The following is a 22397-nucleotide window of genomic DNA, read 5'->3' on the forward strand; positions in this document are numbered from 1 at the left end:
AAAAAGCGACCTTTTTCAATCTTTTGATTCTTTAAATGAAAGAAGATAATGAGCAGTCTTACCCAATATAATACCGAGCTGTTTGCATAACTATCACGTTTTCTTTACATCTCTGATAATCTGTACTTCATCTGTGACGCTAGACACAAATGCTAATAGGTAAGTGATTATAACAAATCTAGATCTTAACTGCGTCAAGATTATTACTGTCATGGACATACCTGTGATGTTAAGAAGTAAAAGCATCAGCATTTAATTTACAGGCAGCAATATCCTCATAATTATGAGGATAATAGAGGGCGATGCAAAGAAACTGGAGACCCTGTCCTATAAACAACCATTATCTCTCTGGGATTTCTTTGCGCGGAGCAGATCGTTAGAGCAGAGTATACACACCGTCGCCAGTCTATGACAGATTGCCAATTTAACTCCTCTTCGAGGAACAAATCCCATAGGTAAATTTTTCTTTTTTTTTTCTCAAGTCTTTCTAAGTTGCAGTCTTGTATCGAGCGAGTATTGAGTCGCATGAGACAATTTTGGTCACATGCAATTCAAATGACATATATACTGGTACAGTAGGGAAAAGTACAGAATTAGCCGGAGACTTATGATACGTAGGAATATCTGGTGAAAATTATTCTAAGGTTCCGGTAGAAGGTATCATCTCGTAAGGATTTGAGACCAGGCTTACTTGTGACACTAGTATTTTTTTTTTTTTTTTTTTTTTTTTTTTTTGGGGGGGGGGAGTGGGGCATAACACAAAGCACAGAGGAACATTCAGTGTATAGGCAACAAACTTACACGTTGAGTGCATAACCTGGTGTCATTTTCTTTTTTTTCTACCATGTTGTTATTGCATTACTAAATCTAAATGAACTTGATTTTAATCGACCCACTGGGACGATATAGCAAATTGGTTGTGTAAGAAAATAACACTTTGACGTGACTTTTTGAAGACGAAAACAAGATGAACTGATACAGTATCGTCATGTATATACATATTACAATCATGAGGAAATAAATATTATAGATATTGGTATTTTAAGACGAGTTTTCAGTCAATGTCGGTCTACCCTAGAACTCGGTGGGGTCGACCTACATGTGCATGTTACTTATTTCGTATACAAGATTTATTTCAGCAGTATTTGTGATTACAATTTCAAACTATAGGAGCCCTTTACAAGGTACATAAGTAGGGCAACTTACCTCAAAGAAAATTGCATCTGGCAAAACAATGAAATAGGATGCACTATAAAAAACGCATTGATGATAATTTATTGAGCTGTAATATGGAAAATATACATAAGAAATTGGTGTCGATCGTGATGTTGGGTTGTTGCTGGATTAGATTGTCAGTCCAGTAGATTTACTACACTGTACCTGTCTTTTTGTCTTCTGTGCTATCACGCTATGTACAGTCAGACCAGCGGCTCTCATAAGGGATTAGATTGGCTTTCGAGAGCTAAAACTGGTAACCAGACGATCTTGACTGGGCAAGCACCTTTAGATTGAATCACTCTTATTCAGTCTTGGTGTTATGATCTGTATTAACACGATAAATAAATCATACTGTGGTTAAACAAGACGTGGGTTTACGGTTTGTATTGTGTGAGGCACTGTGTTATCGCTCACTTCTTATCATGTAAATAGGCAAAGTAGCACTTATTGGTTGTCATTTTTATTGCTAAATCTTTGAGTGCTCAGGAACCGACTCCTCCTTCCTTTTACACTCTACTGTGTGTCTCTGTCTCCCACATCTTTCAGCTGTAAAGACGGATCTAAGGGGGGGGGGGGGGTTTGCTGAGCCCTAGTCTTTTCTAAAGGGGGTGAGATGTAATAGAAATAGGTTTGGCATCTCTTGACAGACTTGCAGAAAATAAAGTTATTGATTATTTGCCAACTGCGTTGTTTGGTACTCTTCAGTATCATCATTATCAAATGAGCAATCAATTAAATCAATTACCGAGCACTGTAACTGACTTAGTGTTAGGCCTTCGATATAAATTGGAGAGGTTTCTTCTCGAAGTCTCTATTTCCGATTGATTTACATTGGCCTTTCGTGACATGAGTCGAAAATATTGTAATGTGCCCACGTAATTAGCGTTGTGTCCAACGACGTGCTATAAATGAAAAATATTTTTTTTAAACAAAATCCATTACTTTTCTTTTGTACGCCTAGCTTGAGTTGGGATCGTCTATCAATTCTCATGGGACCGTTTTTAGAAGTCATATTTCAGTTTTTTTTTAACATAAGGCATAATGAAAAAAGAGATTCAAACTTTTCCATTTTTATGTAAAATAAATGTGATATTTGCATACTGTAAATGCGGAAAGTACTCGTAGTTCATAGCAGTGGAAAATAAACAACAAAATGCTTTATTTGTTGAATAATTTAAACTATTTTCCTTTGGCAATGATTTTTAGTGGTATGGTAAGTAGGCTTTCTTACAGAACCGACAATGCCTCGATATCGTTGCCACCACTGTATACAGAACAGAAATAACTTCTATCAAGCATTGCTATTCAAACCAGAGACCGTTTCTATATTAGAAGTATTTATTTATTAATGAATGCTGACAGCCAAAGAAGATTGAATATGATGAAATCCCGACCAGCTACAATATGTACAATTATGGACGAAGACTTGGGATAGAAACCTATAGAATATCGAAATAGAGGTGACTTCCCCTTATTAATTCAAAAATACCTCACTCGACGAGCGCCATAAAAGATTAATTAGGAATCTAGCAGATGGTGCGCAATCACAGCGCCGGTATGGCGTATGAGGACAAGTAGGCCTATCACTCGCAGTTCATAACGTTTGACCATGTCACTGACTCTTGGAGAAACTTACAGAACTTACAAAGCTTTGTTCCATACAAATCTTAAGAAAAAAGGGGAAAAACACAGAGAGGGAGAGATATGTAGAGATATAGTAATATATGGTAATTACAAAATAAGGCCAAAAAGAAAAAAAGAAAGAGGAAAATGATTAAAACCGATGCTTGAGCCACGCTACAAAGGCTTACCGGTACCTAAGTCAATAGTCGATATATAGCAAATGTTGCGGTAGCTGTATCAACTCGTGTTCGAGTTTATCTTCCCAGTAATGTAAACGTTGCATGTTCAAAGAAGCTTCGCTTTTCAATATCAGGACGAAATCAAGTAGATACGATACACTTGACCATAAGATCCCGCCATGGTAACAAAGAAACGAACAGGTAGAAAATTAAAATAACCATTTTATGTTGTCCTCCAAATAAACATGCAATAAATCAGAGAGTAAATAAACGATGCATCAGTATCTTAAACGAGTCGCCTTTCATCGTCCCAATATAAGGCAAAATAAGGTGTTTTTGCATTGCACGTTCTTCCTTACATTTTACTTTCTTTGGCTGCAAGACAATGCGACAGAAGATTGGATCATTGCGTGAGGTGTAAAAGGTCGGTTAGGGTTGTTGACCTACGAAGACTTGGCAAGTCTTCTCCAAGGGAAAATATCGCATGGCGCCCCATGTTTATTATCTTTAGGAGCCCACATTGGACAAATCCGGCAATAACGTTACAGGCACTGGTTCAGTCTGAACTCATAACTCACACGGAGAGAGGATGTAGCATGTATCGGTGAGTGAGTATAATGATGATTTAAAGGCGATTTCCATCAGATCAATGGTTCAGAGATAACCTTTGATATAGATATGTGTCTTTTAATGATTTCATCGAATTTGGAGTTTCTATTTGATTTCTGGCTTTTCGCCCCATAGCTGTAAGCACTGACGGGTGACGCCTGGGTTCACTGCCTGTCAGTAATGCAATATAAGGGATTGGTCAAAAAGTCAAAGATAAAGAAAAAAGGAAAAAAGAGGCACTTGTGAATTATTGACCTTTTTTCAATTATGGTCTTACAGGTGCGTATTCAGTATTTATTTGTCTTGTCTAATTTTAAACGTGTGCATAAAGACGCGATTTTATCTTTTGTCCTTAGACTATCTGAAGTCCTTTAATAAGATTGGGACACATTTAGAAAGCTGATTAACAGCTAAATTTAGATACAATTTATTTTCAATTAAGGTAATCAACTCTTCGTGCAAAATATCGTGCGAAGCTTTTGCTTTCCTGCTATTTGATCCAGCTAGTGGAAGTTAGCTTCAACTGAAGACTGATCGTCTTTCATATTTCACGTCTTTTCGTTTCTGGTGACAAGTTGTTGAAATCATTTGGTTTCAGTAAATGTTTTTTTATATGTCACTTCTGATCAAATGTGTCTGCATTTGTCAAATAATTAGAAGTTTCGTAAATTTTAGATTGGCATGTACTATCATCGGTATACATGTACATTGTTATAAACATGCCACTGCTTTGATATTAGAATCTGTCTGACAGTTTATTTGTGTTTATCTGAGGTCACTATTCAGCTTTCCCCGTTTTTGCAATGCCGACGGGATTCTGCATTACATTTCTGCCAAGATTAACAGCAAATGATGAGGAATGTTAATCAGTGTTGCTTTTAAGAAAAAAAAACGAAATGGTATCATTTTGCGAACATTTTACATGTTAACGTGGAAGGATGCTAACGAGTTCGCTTTTGTATAGCGTTCTATGCATACTACATATAAAGTAGACTATCTCTGCCTCTGTCCCGACTTCTATGGTTAAATGGATACTATACTAAGGTATTTAAATGTCCCATATTTTCAATTTAAGCATCCTGCAAAGTTACTTATCTTTCCCAATTCAGAGCTTGACTACAATAAAATCCCTCAAATAAAAGCATCTGGAGTCGATACTTCCTTCCGAAATGTACAGGAAGAAATAGAAGTCTAAGTAACTAGACATGGCCAGTCATTTAGAAATGAATTTTTTAATTAGAAATTGAATAAAACATTCCAAGTGCAAGGGTAGGTCGAGTAATGATTCGTGAGCAGGACAAAAATTGCTTTTTTCGAGGAAATTTCGATTTGGTGGTAAAGTCCTGGATATTATTACTTTCAATTGAGGACTCTTTATTTACACAGGTTCCCTGGAAACGCATAGTCATGTATTACATTCTTTTTATCATTACCTTCTTATTAAAGTTTAATCTAAGTGCAACATTAGTTACTGATACTTGTCAGTAGGTCTACCCATCTAGCGTAAAGCATAATAATTTGTATAATACTGTAATGTCTGTAATGGCATTCATCATCCAGCGATTCAAACAGAAGTGCCAGAAAGGCAAACGCCTTACGCATATTGCGCACTTAACTTCTCTGCATGGACAGGATATTTGTATCCTACCTTTTCTTTAACTATCCATACCTTTTTACTTTCAGATATAACACTAATGTAAACGGCACGGAAGTATATATGTGACCATCTGCACTGATATATGAACGCATTGTGAAATGTTTGGTAACATAATCTCCGTAGCTGCTCACAATACAGGTAAGTTAGGCTGCCTGCATGTTTAATCTTCTTCATTTAAATAAGTCAGTGCTATTTGACTGAGATGCCAAACCATGTATGCTTATTTTTAAATATCAAAACGGGTCGAGAAAACCACATTTATGTCATGCCATGCGAAAAAATCTCTTACGGATTGCAGTTGAATGTTTCTTTGTTCACATGAAAAAAATATTTTCATATTTTCATGTCATTTAAATCATTGAAGTACACAAGAGATAAAAAACTGATAGCATGGCAACAATAACAAAACGTATTTCAGGCCATATATGCTGGAGCCAAATGATTTACAAAAAAAGTTCAGAATTACAAAAGATTCATTATCGATTCCTGACAAAACGCATGCCATAAAAGACAAAATCTTCACCCTCGCAATGTACACAAATACATTGTATATGCAGAGACACCCAGCTCTCAGCGTTTTCCTTTCCGTCTCTTACAAATGGATTAGTAATTATTTTTAGTCGTTGTTACCCATAGTTCCTGATGCACGGTTTTTACATAGCGTCACACTTAGCCGGTGAATCCTCAATGGTGCCCTCCAAAAAAAGGTAGATCGAGCTAACATTTATAGAAATGCCATAAGTTGACATTTAAAAGTAATGAAGAATGCGTAGGGACACTTATCAACGAGTGGTGGCTTTAAAATCAGATTCGGTTCGGAATTGCGTTCAAATGATTATCGATAACTTTGTGTTGCTGTAAAGATCACCGTTATTGAGCTGAGTTACTATGAAGAAGATAGCATCATGAAGTCTGAAGAGTCAGATTAGTGTGCAATTGTAACAGAACAAAAGGTTTGTGATTTACATCAGTCAGCTGGTTTTCATTCTTTATATAACATTCGGCATACTTTATACACTTATGTAACGTTTTAGATCTGTGTAGAACATTCCTTTTTTAATTTAGTCCATTTGTTCATGTACATGCCACATATATTTGTCGTATGTCCTTTGAAAATCTGAGAAGGAAACATAGCAGGATGTTTTTGAAGTTGCTCTAGAATGTGCTATAAGGTCTTTTGGAAAAAATGTATAATCAAGAAAACGTGGTACGTACCGGGTTCACATACCTGTACTGTCAAAATGGGTGGTTGATTTAACTGCTCTGTCGTCTTTAAGTTGATATCAAAGAAGGTTAGCGTGCACAAGGTTTTTCTCGGATAAAAAGAAAATGATTTTTGTGTTAGCAACATCCTGCTCTTTGTAACACTCGCTAGGTTGTAGCATGTACACATTTGGCAAACTACACTGTTTTTTATTTGAAATGGGCCTTCGCTTTATGCGCAGTTGCTTCATGAACTCTTTTCGTCACGGCATTCCAGCACATTAACATGCATTGTAAAGGTGTTTGTGTTGTGTGCAAAGACACTGAAGCCAAGAAAAAGCCATGTTTATTCACATACATCAAACCAGGCTCCTTGGCACATATGCGGAGGGATTTAGAACGTTTGTATGGCACTACTTTGCAAAACTTCCTGTTATTTTCAAACAGCTTTGTGCACCTTGATGTACTGGTGCTTATTTGACTCTGAGACTCTCTCAGGTACACATCTCTCTATTACATCTCGATGTCATGACCAGGTCCACGGGTCACGAGAACAGTTATTCTGATGCCGTACATAACAAGTGCTCGAATGTCAAATGATGTTTGCCGGCAGCCATGACGTTTTGCACTGCGCTAACACGAAAACGTGCTTAAATTGGCATGTAACACATTGCGTTAATACTAGAAACTAAGCTGTCGTTTTAAAAAACGTTTTGCATGCTATAGAAGCATTAAATTCCAAGCAACATGTTGGAGGGGCCGGGCATCTTTACTGAAGAAAAGGCATGTGCATTTACTTGACATTGGCTCGTTGTCAGTACTTACTGGTGTTCAGGGCCTGATTTCTGCATAAGCAGCAGACTATAAAGGGACTAAGCAAGTGGTTAGAACACCACAGCTGGGGGGAGGGGGCACCAAGCTGTCAAAGTAAGAAGTATATTTAAAAGGAAAAAAGGGTTTAATAAGATCTGAGAAAAAAAAACCTTTGGACTACAGAGGAAAAAAAACCTTTGGACTACAGAGAAAAAAAAACAGAAGAATATATGGAAAGGATATACATACTTGTAAAAATGGGGTTTTGATTGCAGCATGCTATCTGTTCCGGCATGGGGGTGGGTGGGGGGTGTTGGTGGGGGACAACGTGGTGCTGGGAGTGCTTAGGGCACCAAGAGGCCCAAATCTGGCCCTGTTGATATTGTGTGAAGTTTTTTTCTTATCTGCATCATGACACTTTAAAGTGTTAAAGCGTCGCTCTTAGCACGGTGCAGCGAATCGTTTTAAGACAATTAGATGAAGAGACGTTGCAAAATGTGCAGTTTGATGTCAACGTTTCACCGGAAATTATTTTGATAGTGAAAATGGGATATGCAAATCATACGTGGGAAGTAATTGAGAGAGGAAGCAAAAATACAGAAAACACTAATAAAAGGGCATTTTAAAGGAGTGTTGAAAATGAGAAATGAAAACTGCTTTCACGTTTTTAATCCTTGAGCCTTGAGTTTGCCATACTAATTCAGGCAAAAGAGGACCAACAGTGTCATAATGCTCGTTATATGCATAAAAAGAAATTTGCATCCTGGTGCGTGAATAACGTTTGAGTTAGGTACAGTAATCTCGTGTTTGTATCATTGACATCTGAAATAAAGCACTTGCTGCTGGTAGGGCGGGGTTATATAAGGTGTGACAGCACATAAAAAGCTACCAGATTGAAAATGCTAACACACATATTTGGACACTAGAGACATAGGCCTTATTAAAAGTCACTATCAGAATGCATCACTATTTTGATACCAACAGAGTGTACGGCCTATGGCCTACTGCTGATTCAACTAGGTTCGCAGTAGCCAATCCTCGTCCACGTTATTTAATGGATATTTTTCACTTCAGCTACGTAGTTTTATGCTAAAACTATCAGATTGTGTACAGAGCATATTGCTTAAACTAATATTGTAAGAAAGATATAATAACTTTTGTCATATAATAGGAGGACTATTTGTGTATCAGTTCCTCATTTCCGCCATAGCTCATCACGCAAAGCGGCTTGTTATTTAGGGTGGCAACAAAGTTCCTGTACATCTCAGTCCGTTTTTTTTTTTTTTTTTTTTTTTTTTTTTTTTTTTTTTGCAAACGTTTAGGTGGTATCACATCTGTTTCACTTACGCGTCTTTTATTTGACTTTTATGTCTGAAGATTGAAAGAGTCGGACAAACTGTTAAAGAAAATAAATACTTTATTACGTGATCTTAAAGAACGCAGTCGTAGGGCAAACACACACACACACACACACACACGATATAATTTGTGCACTATTGTAAATACATGTATATTACACCAAACTGTTACGCGACACATTTGGCATTGGGCAGGTACCTTGGTTCATTTCCCAGCAGGCACGCCATCTGCGTGTGGCAGGCATCCCGAATGACAGTGATTTGCGTCCATATGAACGCAATAGTTGACATAAAGATAGTTTAATTCAAAAGGTCTAAAGGAGGAAAAGTTTTTTCTTTAGTCTAATTATCTTTTCCCTTGTGCCAAGACGAGAGACATCTCTGTGGGACACAAAATTAAATTATGAGCCAAGGGCGATGTCACCAAATACAGTCGCTACAGGTTAACATTTAAGTCAGCTTTGCCAAATAAAGGTGATGGTTACAGCATGCAGCTTAAATTGACTGCATGAGTTCAAAAATTGAATAAAACATTAATTCTGATCACGTTGAAATCTCCCCATTGACAATTCATAATAACAACGTACCATGTAAATAAAAAAATCAAAGTATTGCTGCCCTTTGTTCTAGGAATGGCAAAGCTACAATGGAAAATGTAACTTTGACCGTGACTTGTAGGGGGTCGAGTTTGAGATTTTGCAGAGCGATTGATATCTTTCAACAGAAGAGCAAACTTTGAAGTTAAGGTTATACAATCTCAGACCGGGTGAAATAAACTAAAACATTCCACTGTTCAAAGAAACTGCGAACCAATCCAAGACAGCGGTCACACACGGTAGATGGATTGATCTGACTTCACCCAAGCGAATCAATCAGGGTTTAGTTTTTGAGTAATGTTACCACTAAATGTAATGGTTTTTTGATGCCTAGACATTTACAGCTCAATCAAGATGTACCTTGTTTTTCGTTTAATGTTTATACCACTGGGAAGTAAACTTCTGAATGAAATATATCTGAACTCCTATTTCCCCCGCAGGTCAGGGGCTTGATATTTAATGTGTTTTCGCAATCATCTGTTAGGATTGAATCAGGTTTTATCCCTCGCGGTTTCTTAATACCTGAAGGGATTCTTACGGCTCATTTCTATTGAAACTATCAGTCTAGGTAGATAGATCTAACTCCGCGGGGACTCTCGCTGAGTGCTATGAGTTGAAATGCCTCCTCCTGGCGTCGAGTTGAATGCAGAAAAGCTGGTGATTATACTTGTACGTTGTAAACAACAGGAGGCGTATCAATCTGTAAAACTGATTGCATTCAGCAAAAGTCCCCACAGAGTTAGATCGATCTACGTAGATCGGTAGTTTCAATGGGAATGAACCCTTAGTCTCATGCAGTAGGACTATTTTTGCCAGTAATGGTACACACTATCCTTTCCTGATCCTCAAAAAATTATCTTTGAGACATATGCAATTTTTGAGAAGCATGTCATAAATTATACGGTCCAGAGACGAACAAGCGCCCTCTAAAACGCAAAATATGAGTTAGGAATCTCACTAAAAAATATCAAAGTAAACGTTACTATACGAAAATAAACTGCATGAGTAACTTTAAGCATAAGCATAAGCAATTATACACAAGAGAATGATACATGTTACTACTATAACCCGCAGTTCTTCGCCGCCCGCGATGAATTAAAAGTATGCAAAGTAAATCATCAAATGACAAAATCTGGAGCTTTCCCGAAAGGCATTAAGTTACAGATAGAAAAAAACTACGAGCCAACAATATTAAAGAAAAAAACTGGCAGGAATGCCTGGTAAAAAGGTTTCCACTCATTAGTAAAACGTCTTGCCACGCAACCGAAAAAAAAAAGCAATTTGCTAGAAATACGGAAAAAAAGGGTGACTGATAGAAAATTAAGCAACTATTTCCTCATCCTAAATAAAATGATTGCCATTAATGCGAAACTAATTATTTCATCGAGAAGGTGAACGTGAACGCGATGAGACGATATTGCAGATTGATGCGTCTGGGAATAATAAATGTTTATCATTTGACAAATCCAGAATATTACTGAGAATTAGGCGCATGACTATGGTTAAAAAGATCCAATACCTTTTCCAATATGTTTTCTTCTTTTGATTTAGTCGGGAGGGAAGTTGAATCCACACACACACGCGCTCGCACGCACACACACACACACACACACACACACACACACACACACACATTTCGCATGAATACTATAATGTACCACTCTTGATACTGCGGAAACTAATTGGTTCGACCATTAAGGATGAGTCTTGTTAATACAGCTCTAAGTACCTTTAGTCAAAGTTGTGAGTGATAAATGATTAACTATAAAAAACACTTATCTGTTTCAAGGCACCTGTGTTTAGTTGACTTAATTCCCCACCTCTTAAGTGACCACGTGGGGATTGCAACTTGGCAAATTGTAAGATACAGTGTTTCTGTAGACACATTCAGCAACAGTATGATACCTGCATGTTAAGCAAACGGACTTGTATCTTAGGAGAAACCGTACGAGAACATCTTCGGTTTCACAAAAAGGCATGTCTATGGATTAACCGGATAGCCGACTATGTAAAGTCGACTTAACAGCAATGGTCTCATAATGTTTTACGAATGGTTAAACAATTGTAAGATAGTTGTATTCCAATGGCATGAAGATGAGCAGAAATTAGTGACAAGACAACGCCTACGTCGTCACAGATCTCTTGATCGTTGTTATCATGATTGGTTGGGAGGGGGGTTCGAACAATAATTTTAGACCTTGTTGATGATTATCTATCATCATGCGGTCACCGTAAATGTTTTGTGGGGTAAGAAGAACTGACCCCCTAGTGGTCAAAGAGTGTTGACATGAAGTTCACTATAAAAGCTTAAAAGGTCATGACCATCCAATCTTCTTTGATGACTTAAATATATCGAGAGTATTTCCTAATTGGAATAATGTTGTGTGCCCTCTTAGTTAACGCTATAGCGTGCCTCACAGTTGACCGAAAATTTTAGTCTTTAAGCTAAATAAATAAATGAATAAATAAATAATGAACAATGTAAGCAACATGTTAGATTTTTCTTGAAAGTCACAGATACACCAGTTTTCAAAAAATCCTAAGATTTAAGACTTTTCGTCAAACAGGGCCAAGGAGTTGATTCTACAAGTTTTTACTTAAGTCCTTGTCAAAAAAAAAAAAAAAAAAAAAAAAAAAAAAAAAAAAAAAAAAAAAAAAAAAACAGAGCCAAGAAAACTGCGATCATAGGAAACCCATTGCATATGGCCTCATCACCACGACGAATGTTCAGAGAGAATTGATTTCCGAAAATGATTTCCCGTTTCCGTACTAGACATATTGTTTACTGGCCGCCAAAAGTTCATGTCCAAGACAACAAGTATCATCATCCAACAGGGAGGGCGAGCGAGATAAAAAACGATCGTATTAGCTTGAAAGAAGAGGGAAGAGAATGCGTGGAAATATAGTTCTATGAAATGATCAGATACATGTATGAATACCATCTGCGAGCGAGGAAAGTGGCCCACGGTGATTGCTTTAAAGATCGAAATGCGAACTGATAAGGCCTTTTCGAATTATTCCAAATTTGTAGATATGAATCCCTAAAGGCTTCATTAGCTAACATTTAAAACGATGCCGAGTAACTGACTGATATCTCATAAACAAAACCTGTCAATTCATCAAAACAACTCATGCCCACAGGAAACAACTGCAGCTTTTCTTCCTTTTCAAATCGTAATTTGAAACCTCAGGGTGGGCGCGGGTGATTCTGATGGCACAAGAAATGGAGAAGCCTTAGACATCCTGCAGGTTTACATAACATGGAGCACATCATTATAACGCTCATTTTCGTTACGAGAACAAGATCCAAGTTGCTTTAAGTCTGAGTTTATTATATTTTATCACTGATTTAGAACGCATGATTAATTACAGCGTAGCACTGCTCATTGTCAATGATTCTAATTTATTGTGAAAGAGATGAAGTCAAAACCCTGGCAGATACGACTGTTGTTAAAAAGGTCATAAATTGGTAAGACTGATTTATCCTAGGGATCCTCCGAAGTAATAGGTATCATCTTCTTTTAATCAACCTCTCAATGCTCCCACTTTATGAGCCTGATTTTGTTACTTTTAGTATCTCTGACTAGATTTATATGATGGCATGCTGTTCTTTAAGAGCAGGTGTGTTCATTTCTTGTAAAACATGATTCAAATGATGTAAATGACATTCGAGGGTTCAGAACAGTATGTGCATCTTTGCAAAATCTCTTTTTGGCGGCTAGTAGGCAAAATGAGCAAGTCGTCTAGAGATTTTGGCCACATATGCTATCTCTGCATGTGGGCCTGCATGTACAATATCTCACATTCTCACATTTTCGATTCTTGAATGCTTCTACATATTTCCGTTTTTATTTTTTTCTGCTCCTTGGTCTCCGTTACTTTGAAGTTTGCGTGCTGTGTTAACAATGTATCTACTGGCGTGATGGTGATGGCATTTATTATTGGCACATAGACAAGGCACTCGCCTGTTTGCCTATTGTGTAACGGCGGTAACTTGTATCCTTTTGTGTATGTCTTTGTTGGGTCATTACACAAAAAAAAATGAGCATTGAGTCACGTCAGTGACGCGCGAGTCCTGAGTAATATTTGTACAACTATCTTATATCACTTTTTAATTATTGTTTATTTATTTCCATATCGGAAGGTACTGTACTATAGAGCAGAGGAAATGTGTGACTCACCGCCCTGACTAAAATGTTTTTTTTTTTTTTTTTTTTTTTTTTGAGTAGTCCTGCTCTAATAGTGTAACTGTCTACAGCTACCTTCTTGATGGGTCTTTTACTTTGTTTGTGTGGTTCTAAATTTGTTTTGTTTTTATGCAGAGTTTATTATCCGTGTCTTTTTAAGATATGTCTAAGCATTTGTCTGCTGTTTCCATCCATAAGTGATCAAATAGGAATAAGAAGTAGACAATATAATTTGTTCCATCTGTCCTGAATAAACAGCAAGCACGAAAAATCCATCAGTATTGATATTAGCAGCATCATTATGTGAGAAAATGTGACGTAAATTATGAAAAGGTTTTACGCCCTTTCAAAAACGGTGATAATGTACGAGTATTACTATTCATTACACATTCGCTTTGTTTGGTAAAAATGCGGGTTCCTTTCAAAAACCAGCAAGATCGTGTTATTTTATACGAAAGTGTTCTTTTTAATGGCGAGTACATTGTGGTCAACTGCAGATGTGTTACAACACAATGGGTCTAAGTAAATACATTCTTATGTCTGACTACCTCAACAAATGTCTGTGGTAATAACGACTTAAGTGTCGGATGCAGATGTTTTGTGCAGATTTGAAGCCCTTTGTAATAGGTAAATTATGAAATAAAAACGAAAAACGAACAAAGAAGGCAACCTTAGAGGATTCCTGAACTTTTTAATGCCACGTTTCGCCGTGCTCGGTTATATCACAATGCGCACGGGAATTTTCTTCAGAATCATGATGATAAGAACGCTGATCATAAAATTTGTGTTAAGCTTGCTTTTAATTCACACAATGAGCTTTAGCTAGCAAAATTGCACTTTATTTATGGAAATTTCAAAACCTTTCCCATAATTGACAAGATATGTGCCGGAGGACGAACCACTGTGCTCACCTTGCTTGAACACAGTCAACAAGCATGGATGTCCGAATGTTTACAAAATACCAACGAGTGCAAGTACAGTGAAAACTTTTATTTAGTCTGACTTTTATTTGATACAATAAATACAGCTACATTATTCAGAAATATGCTATGCAGTAAAATTAAACTTTTCTTTCTCATATAACTTTTTGGTAGCACACCGCTTGCAATTCTATGGGTCATAGGTCAGCCCTTGGAACTGCATAGAGCAACTGGCAATTTCAATGAGTGCTATACCTTTTAAAAGGAAATAATACATCATGTATTTCATATCAATTGCGTTAAATTCTCTTGTCACTCATTTCCCCCTGAATATGCAATCTGATGTTTGCGTTTTATTTGTCCCAGTAACAAGTTTTAGCATTCATGCATTGGCACTTGCAAATGAGGATGCCTGATGATTTGACAAGAAAAGAGAAGTGCTCCTGGACAGCCTATAGGATTTCGCGTGATGGTTGATTTCCAAAATCAACCATCCCCACTCTCTGAAATGCTGATTGTTAAGACCATATTCTAGTGAAATATTGCACGTCTGTCACGAAATTGCGCTTTTATCGCGCCTAGAAATCAGACTCGAACACCAGATAACAACAACATTTTAATTGATATGTACGATGTATTAAACTAAACTACAATCATGGCAAATATCATAATATCATATCACAAAAACACCCAAAGAGCTATCACACTTAAGCCTATAGCACTTTTTTACGTATTTAAGAAAAATCACTTTTACGCACACTAACGTAAGCTGCACGTTACATTTGTGTCGTACACGTTTCGAGCACGCAAACAAACCTGGTTTACATTTGCATAAGTGGGGGTGGGGGGATAAAGAAATTGAACATGTTCAGATTTTTCAGTGTATATGAGCTTGAGAGTCATAAGTAACCCATACGCAAGAGTGAGGCTTAAGGTACATTGCAGTACGCGGTTCATACGGTAGTCGGTAAAGCCAGCGTATGTGACGTAATGCTGACGAACGAGTTACATATCTCTAACGATTGATAAACGTATGTTAATGTATGTCTGGCGTATATTAACGTATCCCTTGCGTATATCAGCGTATGCCGAACTGATTTAATGTATATCTGATGCATGTTTGGCGTATGGAAAATGTACATGTATCCCTTGCGTTTTGTAATATGTGGTATAAACAGAGGTCTCTGTCCACAGCCTCATCACAGCGGTTCCAGACAGAGATACTGGAAGTACCTGTTTCTTAACACCAATATGATCTTTTCAATGTTCAAAGTTATGAACCGTAGAACGATACAAATCCGTTATTGTAAGGCTCACATACGTTGCTCGTACACACATATACGGTGCTCGTACGCTCATATACGGTACTCGTGCGCCCGTTCGCAGTACTCATACGTTGATATACGCCACACTTGCGATGACATACGTTAAGATACGCTCGTATACGTTATGCACACGCAATGCAGACGCAAGTCGTACGATGCAAATGCGCTACAAAGGAAAAGGGTGATTTCGCTCGCCCAAAGATGCACGTATAATCGATTTCACATAAGACACTCGTACAAGACTTAATACGCTAGAGTGTGACAGAGCCTTTAGCTACTGATATATTATTATCTCCGATCCACAGTATTGTTCGATCGTGCCGTGTGCACAGGTGCAGTAAGTCTGCACTTGTTGATGGAACGTTCGCTCAGGAAGAAGCTCAGTTTTCAACTTTGCAATGGAATCGAGCACCGGAATTGCGCACGCTCGTAATCACAAACATAGAATTCTTTTGAGAGAAGCAGATATAATAACAGCAGTCATCTCTGTCTATCTGGAAACATGTTCGTATTAGCTTCTTTGACCTTCGTGTGGTTGGTAATAAAAACGATCCCAAAAAAAGAACGTTATTAATGTAACGCTGTGTCTGTATAGATATAATATGGCAGAACCCCACACGCAAATGCAAATTGAGAAAATGCCGTCGTAAAGAAGCCTATTTATTTCATAGCTATGCGGGAGACTTATTTGTTATAATTTTTTTTCAATTTGGTAAACGCACACTACCAGCTCATAGACATTTACGACTGCAGGGATGAGAAAATATTATTTTCTTCTGATTGAAAAGGACTAAGCCTCACGGACTCCATTTTTTTAGATTAAACGACCTCAAAGCTAAGGTCCTCGTGTCCGCTGGGCGATTCTCTTATGAAGAAACATAAATGGACGTAGTTGATTTAAATGCCTGTGCGGTACAATTGCTTCCGTCGGTAATAAAAACCTGGGGATGATCATGATTCTTCTCGTTTATTGGAAGAACGGTAGTGTGTTTAAAAACTGGCCCTCTAAGAAACCAGTAAGTCCTCAGTAATAAGGTTATTAAATGTCTTTGCAAAGATGTAAGTAGTTAACATCCGTATACAACCCTGCAATAGTGAAGTATTTGAGGCAGTGTGCTTTTCAGCTTCACTGTGTAAAAGATATCAGCTTAGCAACCTATCAATCCTCACAAGTACTGGACTGGGAGTTTTTACCTATAAACTGATAAAAACACACCTGACGGCTTGAATGCAGTTTGCCGGTCGTGACTTCATCTCAATGACGACGTATATAAGAACTGCATTACAAATCGCAAACACATGTTAGACGGTTGGATATCGGTGATCACTGACACTCATCTACACGTTGTGAAATTGTGGAAATAATATTGAAAATTGCGCACATGCCAGAACCGCTTTGCAAATTGAAACGGTCGAACATTATTTGTTTTAACATGGAAATTTATTAATATGTGCAATCTGATAATGGGAAATTCCATTCACGGATATCAACACAAGGCATGAAGCCTTCCTAAATTGCTATGCGCCGTTTTCGAGGATGATGGGTATTCACTGTGACTTTTCCTGAGTCATAGAAAGGTTTCAGACACGCTTCTTTTTATTCTGAAAAGGCAAAAGCAGTATTCAAACATCATTTTGACAGGCTTGTAATTAACATTTGCAATTTACATTTATTTTTATGTACTGGACATGTTGCTTGGGTTCTCCTGGATATTCAAAATATTTCCTACAGCAAAAGTCAGAATTTTTCTTCTTCTCTCAATTGCCTTTTGCATTAACAGGGCGCTGTGGTAAAAAAAAAGCTCAAAGTAAACTAGTGTCTCAGAAATACGCACCTCCCCAGGGTTTATTTGTAATATATAAGAAAATTGAATGGGGATGTTGTTATAATGTTCCTGTATAGCCTGTTCCCCCGAGAACATAACTACTGTTAGGAAAGTCCTGAGGTCAATGAACTGACCCGGTGGTCAGTAAGGAATATAAATTCTATCAGGCCCGACGGCAAGAACGGTTTGGGGGGAGGGGGTCAAAAGGACCGGTCCTTTGGCTACAAAAAATGTACACTTTGAATCCAAGTGTAGGGCTATGCTATTGCAAAAGTTGTGTCATCAAAGGGGAATTTTTTTCAAAAGGTCCACTTTTTTGGAAAAAGACCTCCTTTCCCTTTAAAATTGTAAGGTACTGGGCTGGTCTTCCTCTCTTTATGAATATATGATTAGAAGTTTGCGCAAAGCAGATTGGATCGAGCGGCAACGTGGGTCCAGCCAAACGTTTGTCAACTAAAGAAAACAGCAGAGCAATGGCAACCTCTTGTAGCAAACGGTTTGAAATAGACTGCAATCTCTTTCATTAGGAGATAGTTGTGAGATGGCTGTGTGTGTGAACGCGACTTTATGAGTTTTGCACCTGATGCCCCCGATCAGCGTTTCAAACAAATAGCACAAAGGCTTTCTTTTGGTCTCCAGTGGCGATTTGCATGAAGAAACTAATACAGAATCTGGGAAATTATTCCGGGAAAGTACTTCAGACAGTGTGATAGAGTAGTAACGTGACGAAGTGCATTTCCCATTAGACCAATCGAGTGTTTTCTTTTACTTCAGTTGTACTTCTACACCTGGGTTTCGCTTTGATATACAGTGTGAGTGTTATTTTACGTACTTTTAACATTTTTTCTGTTGACTTATCTCATCAAAGATTGCGTAAAGGTATTTTGTTCACTGAAACTCAAAGCAGGCGTAAAAGAGCCTTGAGGGACTGCAAATTGCAAATTTCCTCACATCGATTGTGACATGAATGAAATTATCTTGATGAGATTTTTTCCAAGAAGAGATAGGAAAATGTAGACAATTTGGTCAAATATAATTGAGACTGAAAATTTTGTCATCCCCAAGTGGGTAACAATTTTAATAACAGTATTTCTACCTTTAGTTGACTGATTGAGATGGCGAATCCCCCCAAAATACAGATCAGATCCTGTGTGTCAAAATAACAGATAAATGATTTGCGTAGATTTTATGTTATACCGTATATCACAAATCAAGAACAAATTGTCTTGGGACTTAGAAAAGCGTGAAAACTCTTTAAAAAGACACGACAGCAGCTGGCACATGAAATAAGGGACAAACGACATTATTGTCGAAAGGCAACCCTGGATCAGAAAGAAATCCAAAATGATGATTCCGCTATTTGGACACTCACATCTTCTAAGTAGGTCCTAATGGCCTCCTTATACAGTGTATGACCAAAGCATCTTTTAGCGCTCAAAAGTAATGTTTTATATATCCTCTCCTGCCAGCAGGTGATAGGTCAATGGCCCTTGATGACCAGATTATACCACAAAATTGCGCATTCATCATGGGCTGTCTTTTTATCTATTTTGCTATCAATTATATAGAAGTGGATCTTCATCAATTGCTGTCACCGTTTGTTGAAGTGTCGTGATACCTATCAGTCCGTGCCGTAGATTTCTCATTCCAAAGGAGAAGTTTACATTGCGCGTATTCTTTCGGGTTTTTTTTTAAGCAGATGGGATGACTCAAAATTGCAGTGCGGTTAAGAATTCTCAGCTGCAGAACGCAGACAACAATTTCACCGTGTTTTAACGACAGCATTTCGAGATGGCGGGAAATGAATGGCAAAGAATTATAATTTGGAGAAAACAGAGTGCTATAGAAAAATTGGATTTAGAACGAATTTAGCCCAAGGATCAGCGACAAATGACCAAAAGATATTGTTTTCTAGATAGCCTTGTAGCTCGCTAAGAGTACAATTAAGTAACTTGGGCTGCCTTCACAACCAGTTGATTGGCGGGCTAACTATGGATTAACGCCTCCCACGCTCTCCGTCATAGCAGGGGCATAGCAATTAAGTCTGGGCACGCTTTCAATTGGGTAGCGCCATATTTGATCCGTGGACTAGTTAGTCGGCGGATTAACTGGTTGTGAATACGGCCCAAGTCGATGAAGGTTGGGCAGTTATGACAATCCCGTACGGGTTTAACTTTGAATTTGTTGGATAGTTCGATGTAGCTTTTTCCAATGATCTAAATTTCGTAACAATCTCCAACGGATAATTGGGTTGCCCAGGCTTTGTTTTTTAGATCGACTTTGCTTCTCTTTGCAGATGCAACCGGAAAATGTTATTACAGAATAACCGATAACAGGCTCCCAGTGAGGAGAGTGTGAACCGTGTGAAAAACGCATCATCACCCACTCAGACCATCGGCGAAATAACTAGTAAGGTGGATATTTTTTATAAGAGAATTCTCAGCGGTCATAGAGATACCAGCCATCAGTGATTACTTCCTGCCCCAGTTCTCATTCACGGAAAACAGAAGTATTCCAATGCTGTTTACCTAATAGCTTGGAGATTGCTGTGGGCTGCTCAACTCTTTGACGGTGTGCCAGTCGGACGTGATGAATTGATAAAGAATGCATTGAGATTTTGAATCTGCCTTTTAAATGTTTTGGACTTGAACATTTTTATTTCTGTGTGGTACTGTAGTGTACTTTTCCACTGAAGCCGATAGTAACTGCTTACTTGCCAATTTTCAAAATACGTGGTTAAGTTACAGGACTGGTGTGATACTGTGAATTAACTACAAATCAAACACGTTGTCAAGATGGCGAATGATACTACAGCTTATACAACTTTAACGTGGGTTTCAAATGTGACACCAGCGAGAGGTGCAGGTGAGGATTTAATTCCGCCACACTGTCAAGGACCCAGCGGCCACGCCAACATGTGCTCATGGCAGTTTATATTGCTAACAACCACGTTGGTTATCTTGGAATTCATGGTCGTGCTGGGAAATATACTAGTCATCGTTGCGACGGTGAAATTTCGCAGACTTCGGCGGCGGATTACAAACTCTTTCATTGCAAGTTTAGCCGTAGCGGACCTGCTTTTGGGGATTTTTGTATTGCCTTTATCAATAACAAATGAAGTCTCAAAACACTGGGTCTTCGGGCCTTTGATCTGCGACATGTGGCTGGCAGTTGACGTCTGGTTGTCCACGGCTTCGATACTGAACTTGTGTGTCATCAGCTTTGACAGATACCTTGCCATAACGCGCCCCATCAAATACATGAGCCGCATGACAAAAAGAATGGCACGTTTCCTCATAGCAGGTGCTTGGCTACTTGCGTTCTTGGTCTGTTTTCCGCCCCTATTAGGGTGGACGGATAGACATTTTGGACAGCCTATAACAGAGGTGACACTGAGCCCGAAAAAGGTGACGCAACGTGACGCAAATCTGACAGTCTTCAAAATGACTATGGAAACAAGCACAGTTCAATTCACAAAAGATAATTACCAGCTGCATACAAATAGGTTAAATAAGCTAGAAGACGTTGGGCAAATATACAAGAATGTGACACCTCACAAACTGAATTCAAGCAATGGCATGATGTCTAATGGAGAAAGTATGCATTCATGCAATCTTGTCGCTGAACCTGGGTATCGTATATTTTCCGCTCTCGGTTCCTTCTACATCCCGCTTGTATTTTTATTATTTTTCTATTGGAGAATCTACAGGGCCGCGTCAAAGACGAATCTCGCAATTCGCCAAGGTGAGAAAATTACGCGATCGTCTGCTATTGGCAACGAAAAGTCGGATGATGTTGTGACACTAAGAATTCATAGAGGGCGCGACAGCTCGTTGTCGTCTTGCAAATATTCGTTGGAGAAGCCGCCACCGATCAACCAATTATCGAGGAGCAGTGAAGTATCAGATGAAGATTCAATAGAGAACGTAACCGAAATTCCCGAGTTAGGTAGCGTGCAAAGTTACGAGTCTCTCGCTCATGTGCACAGTGTGAACGGAACGGAAGTGGCAGTCACCAAGTGTGTGGTTAGTAATTGTAAACTTAACGTCGACGGTGAAAACTCAGAAACGACCACTACGAGTAGTCATCATAACAGTGAAGACATTGACGTGTACAGCGACGTGGGCTTAGTTTTGAAACCTTACTTTGTGCTTCAGAAAATAAAGACAGAAAAAAATGCTATCACACGGGCCCTCACTGCTACGGCATCTCCAACCAGACGGAGAATTCAGCAAAATAACTCTAGCGCCAATTTGGCCAACAGATACTCTATGCGTGCCATCAGAAGGCAAAATTTGAAAAAGGCCATAAAGCGAGCCCAGCGTGAGACAAAGGCAGCTAAAACGGTGGCTATAATTGTTGGCGCGTTTGTACTTTGCTGGTTGCCTTTCTTTGTAGTGTATCTGATCGGAGCGTTCTGTGTTCTGTGTGTGCCCGAGTCACTCTTTACAATTTTCTTTTGGATCGGGTACTGTAACAGTGCCATCAATCCTTGCATTTATGCGTTTTTTTCGAAGGACTATCGACAAGCTTTCTTTGCGTTAACCACCTGTAAACGCCATTTCATGCAACACAGTGGACAATCGATTTTCCAAACAAACGGCTAGATGTTTAAAAAAACTGCTCTTGATACCAAAGCAACGTTCAAACTGGAAATCAAGGAAGTCGTGAAAAATCAAGTTATTTGTTGTTTATGTGATATCTATTGCTTTCAATTTTGCTATTTAAGAACTGTCCTTTTAGGTTTGCTATCGCTCTTATTTGATATGAAATAAAGGTAACACAGTTGGCAGCTACAGACTTCATATATTGTCATTGCCTGCTATTCAATAAATCCATTAGGCATTTTTACGTTCTTCCCATAGGCTGTGATTATCTCATAG

General features: G+C 38.3%; 1 protein-coding gene across 3 annotated transcripts; it reads left to right on the forward strand.

Annotated features, from left to right (window-relative positions):
• The first annotated feature begins 266 nt into the window (after positions 1-266).
• Positions 267-22306, forward strand: LOC106155423 (putative G protein-coupled receptor No9). 3 transcript variants are annotated; one of them, XM_013530278.2, is made up of 3 exons: positions 267-455; positions 5313-5424; positions 19811-22306. In XM_013530278.2, the coding sequence occupies exon 3, from the start codon at positions 20310-20312 to the stop codon at positions 22119-22121; it is 1812 nt and encodes a 603-aa protein (XP_013385732.1). In that variant the 5' UTR covers positions 267-455; positions 5313-5424; positions 19811-20309; the 3' UTR covers positions 22122-22306. The 3 variants fall into 3 exon arrangements, with proteins under 3 accessions (XP_013385732.1, XP_086864525.1, XP_013385731.1); XM_013530277.2 differs by lacking the exon at positions 267-455 and adding an exon at positions 3546-3624; XM_087008399.1 differs by lacking the exon at positions 5313-5424.
• The last annotated feature ends 91 nt before the right edge of the window (positions 22307-22397 follow it).

Source organism: Lingula anatina, chromosome 1 (genome assembly GCF_051362555.1).
Source record: "Lingula anatina isolate TDL-2025a chromosome 1, LinAna3.0, whole genome shotgun sequence".
NCBI lineage: Eukaryota > Metazoa > Brachiopoda > Lingulata > Lingulida > Lingulidae > Lingula > Lingula anatina.

What these genes read in the sequence shown, in the direction of transcription:
- LOC106155423 (XM_013530278.2), top strand. Translation starts at nt 20,310, where the DNA reads ATGGCGAATGATACTACAGCTTATACAACTTTAACGTGGGTTTCAAAT.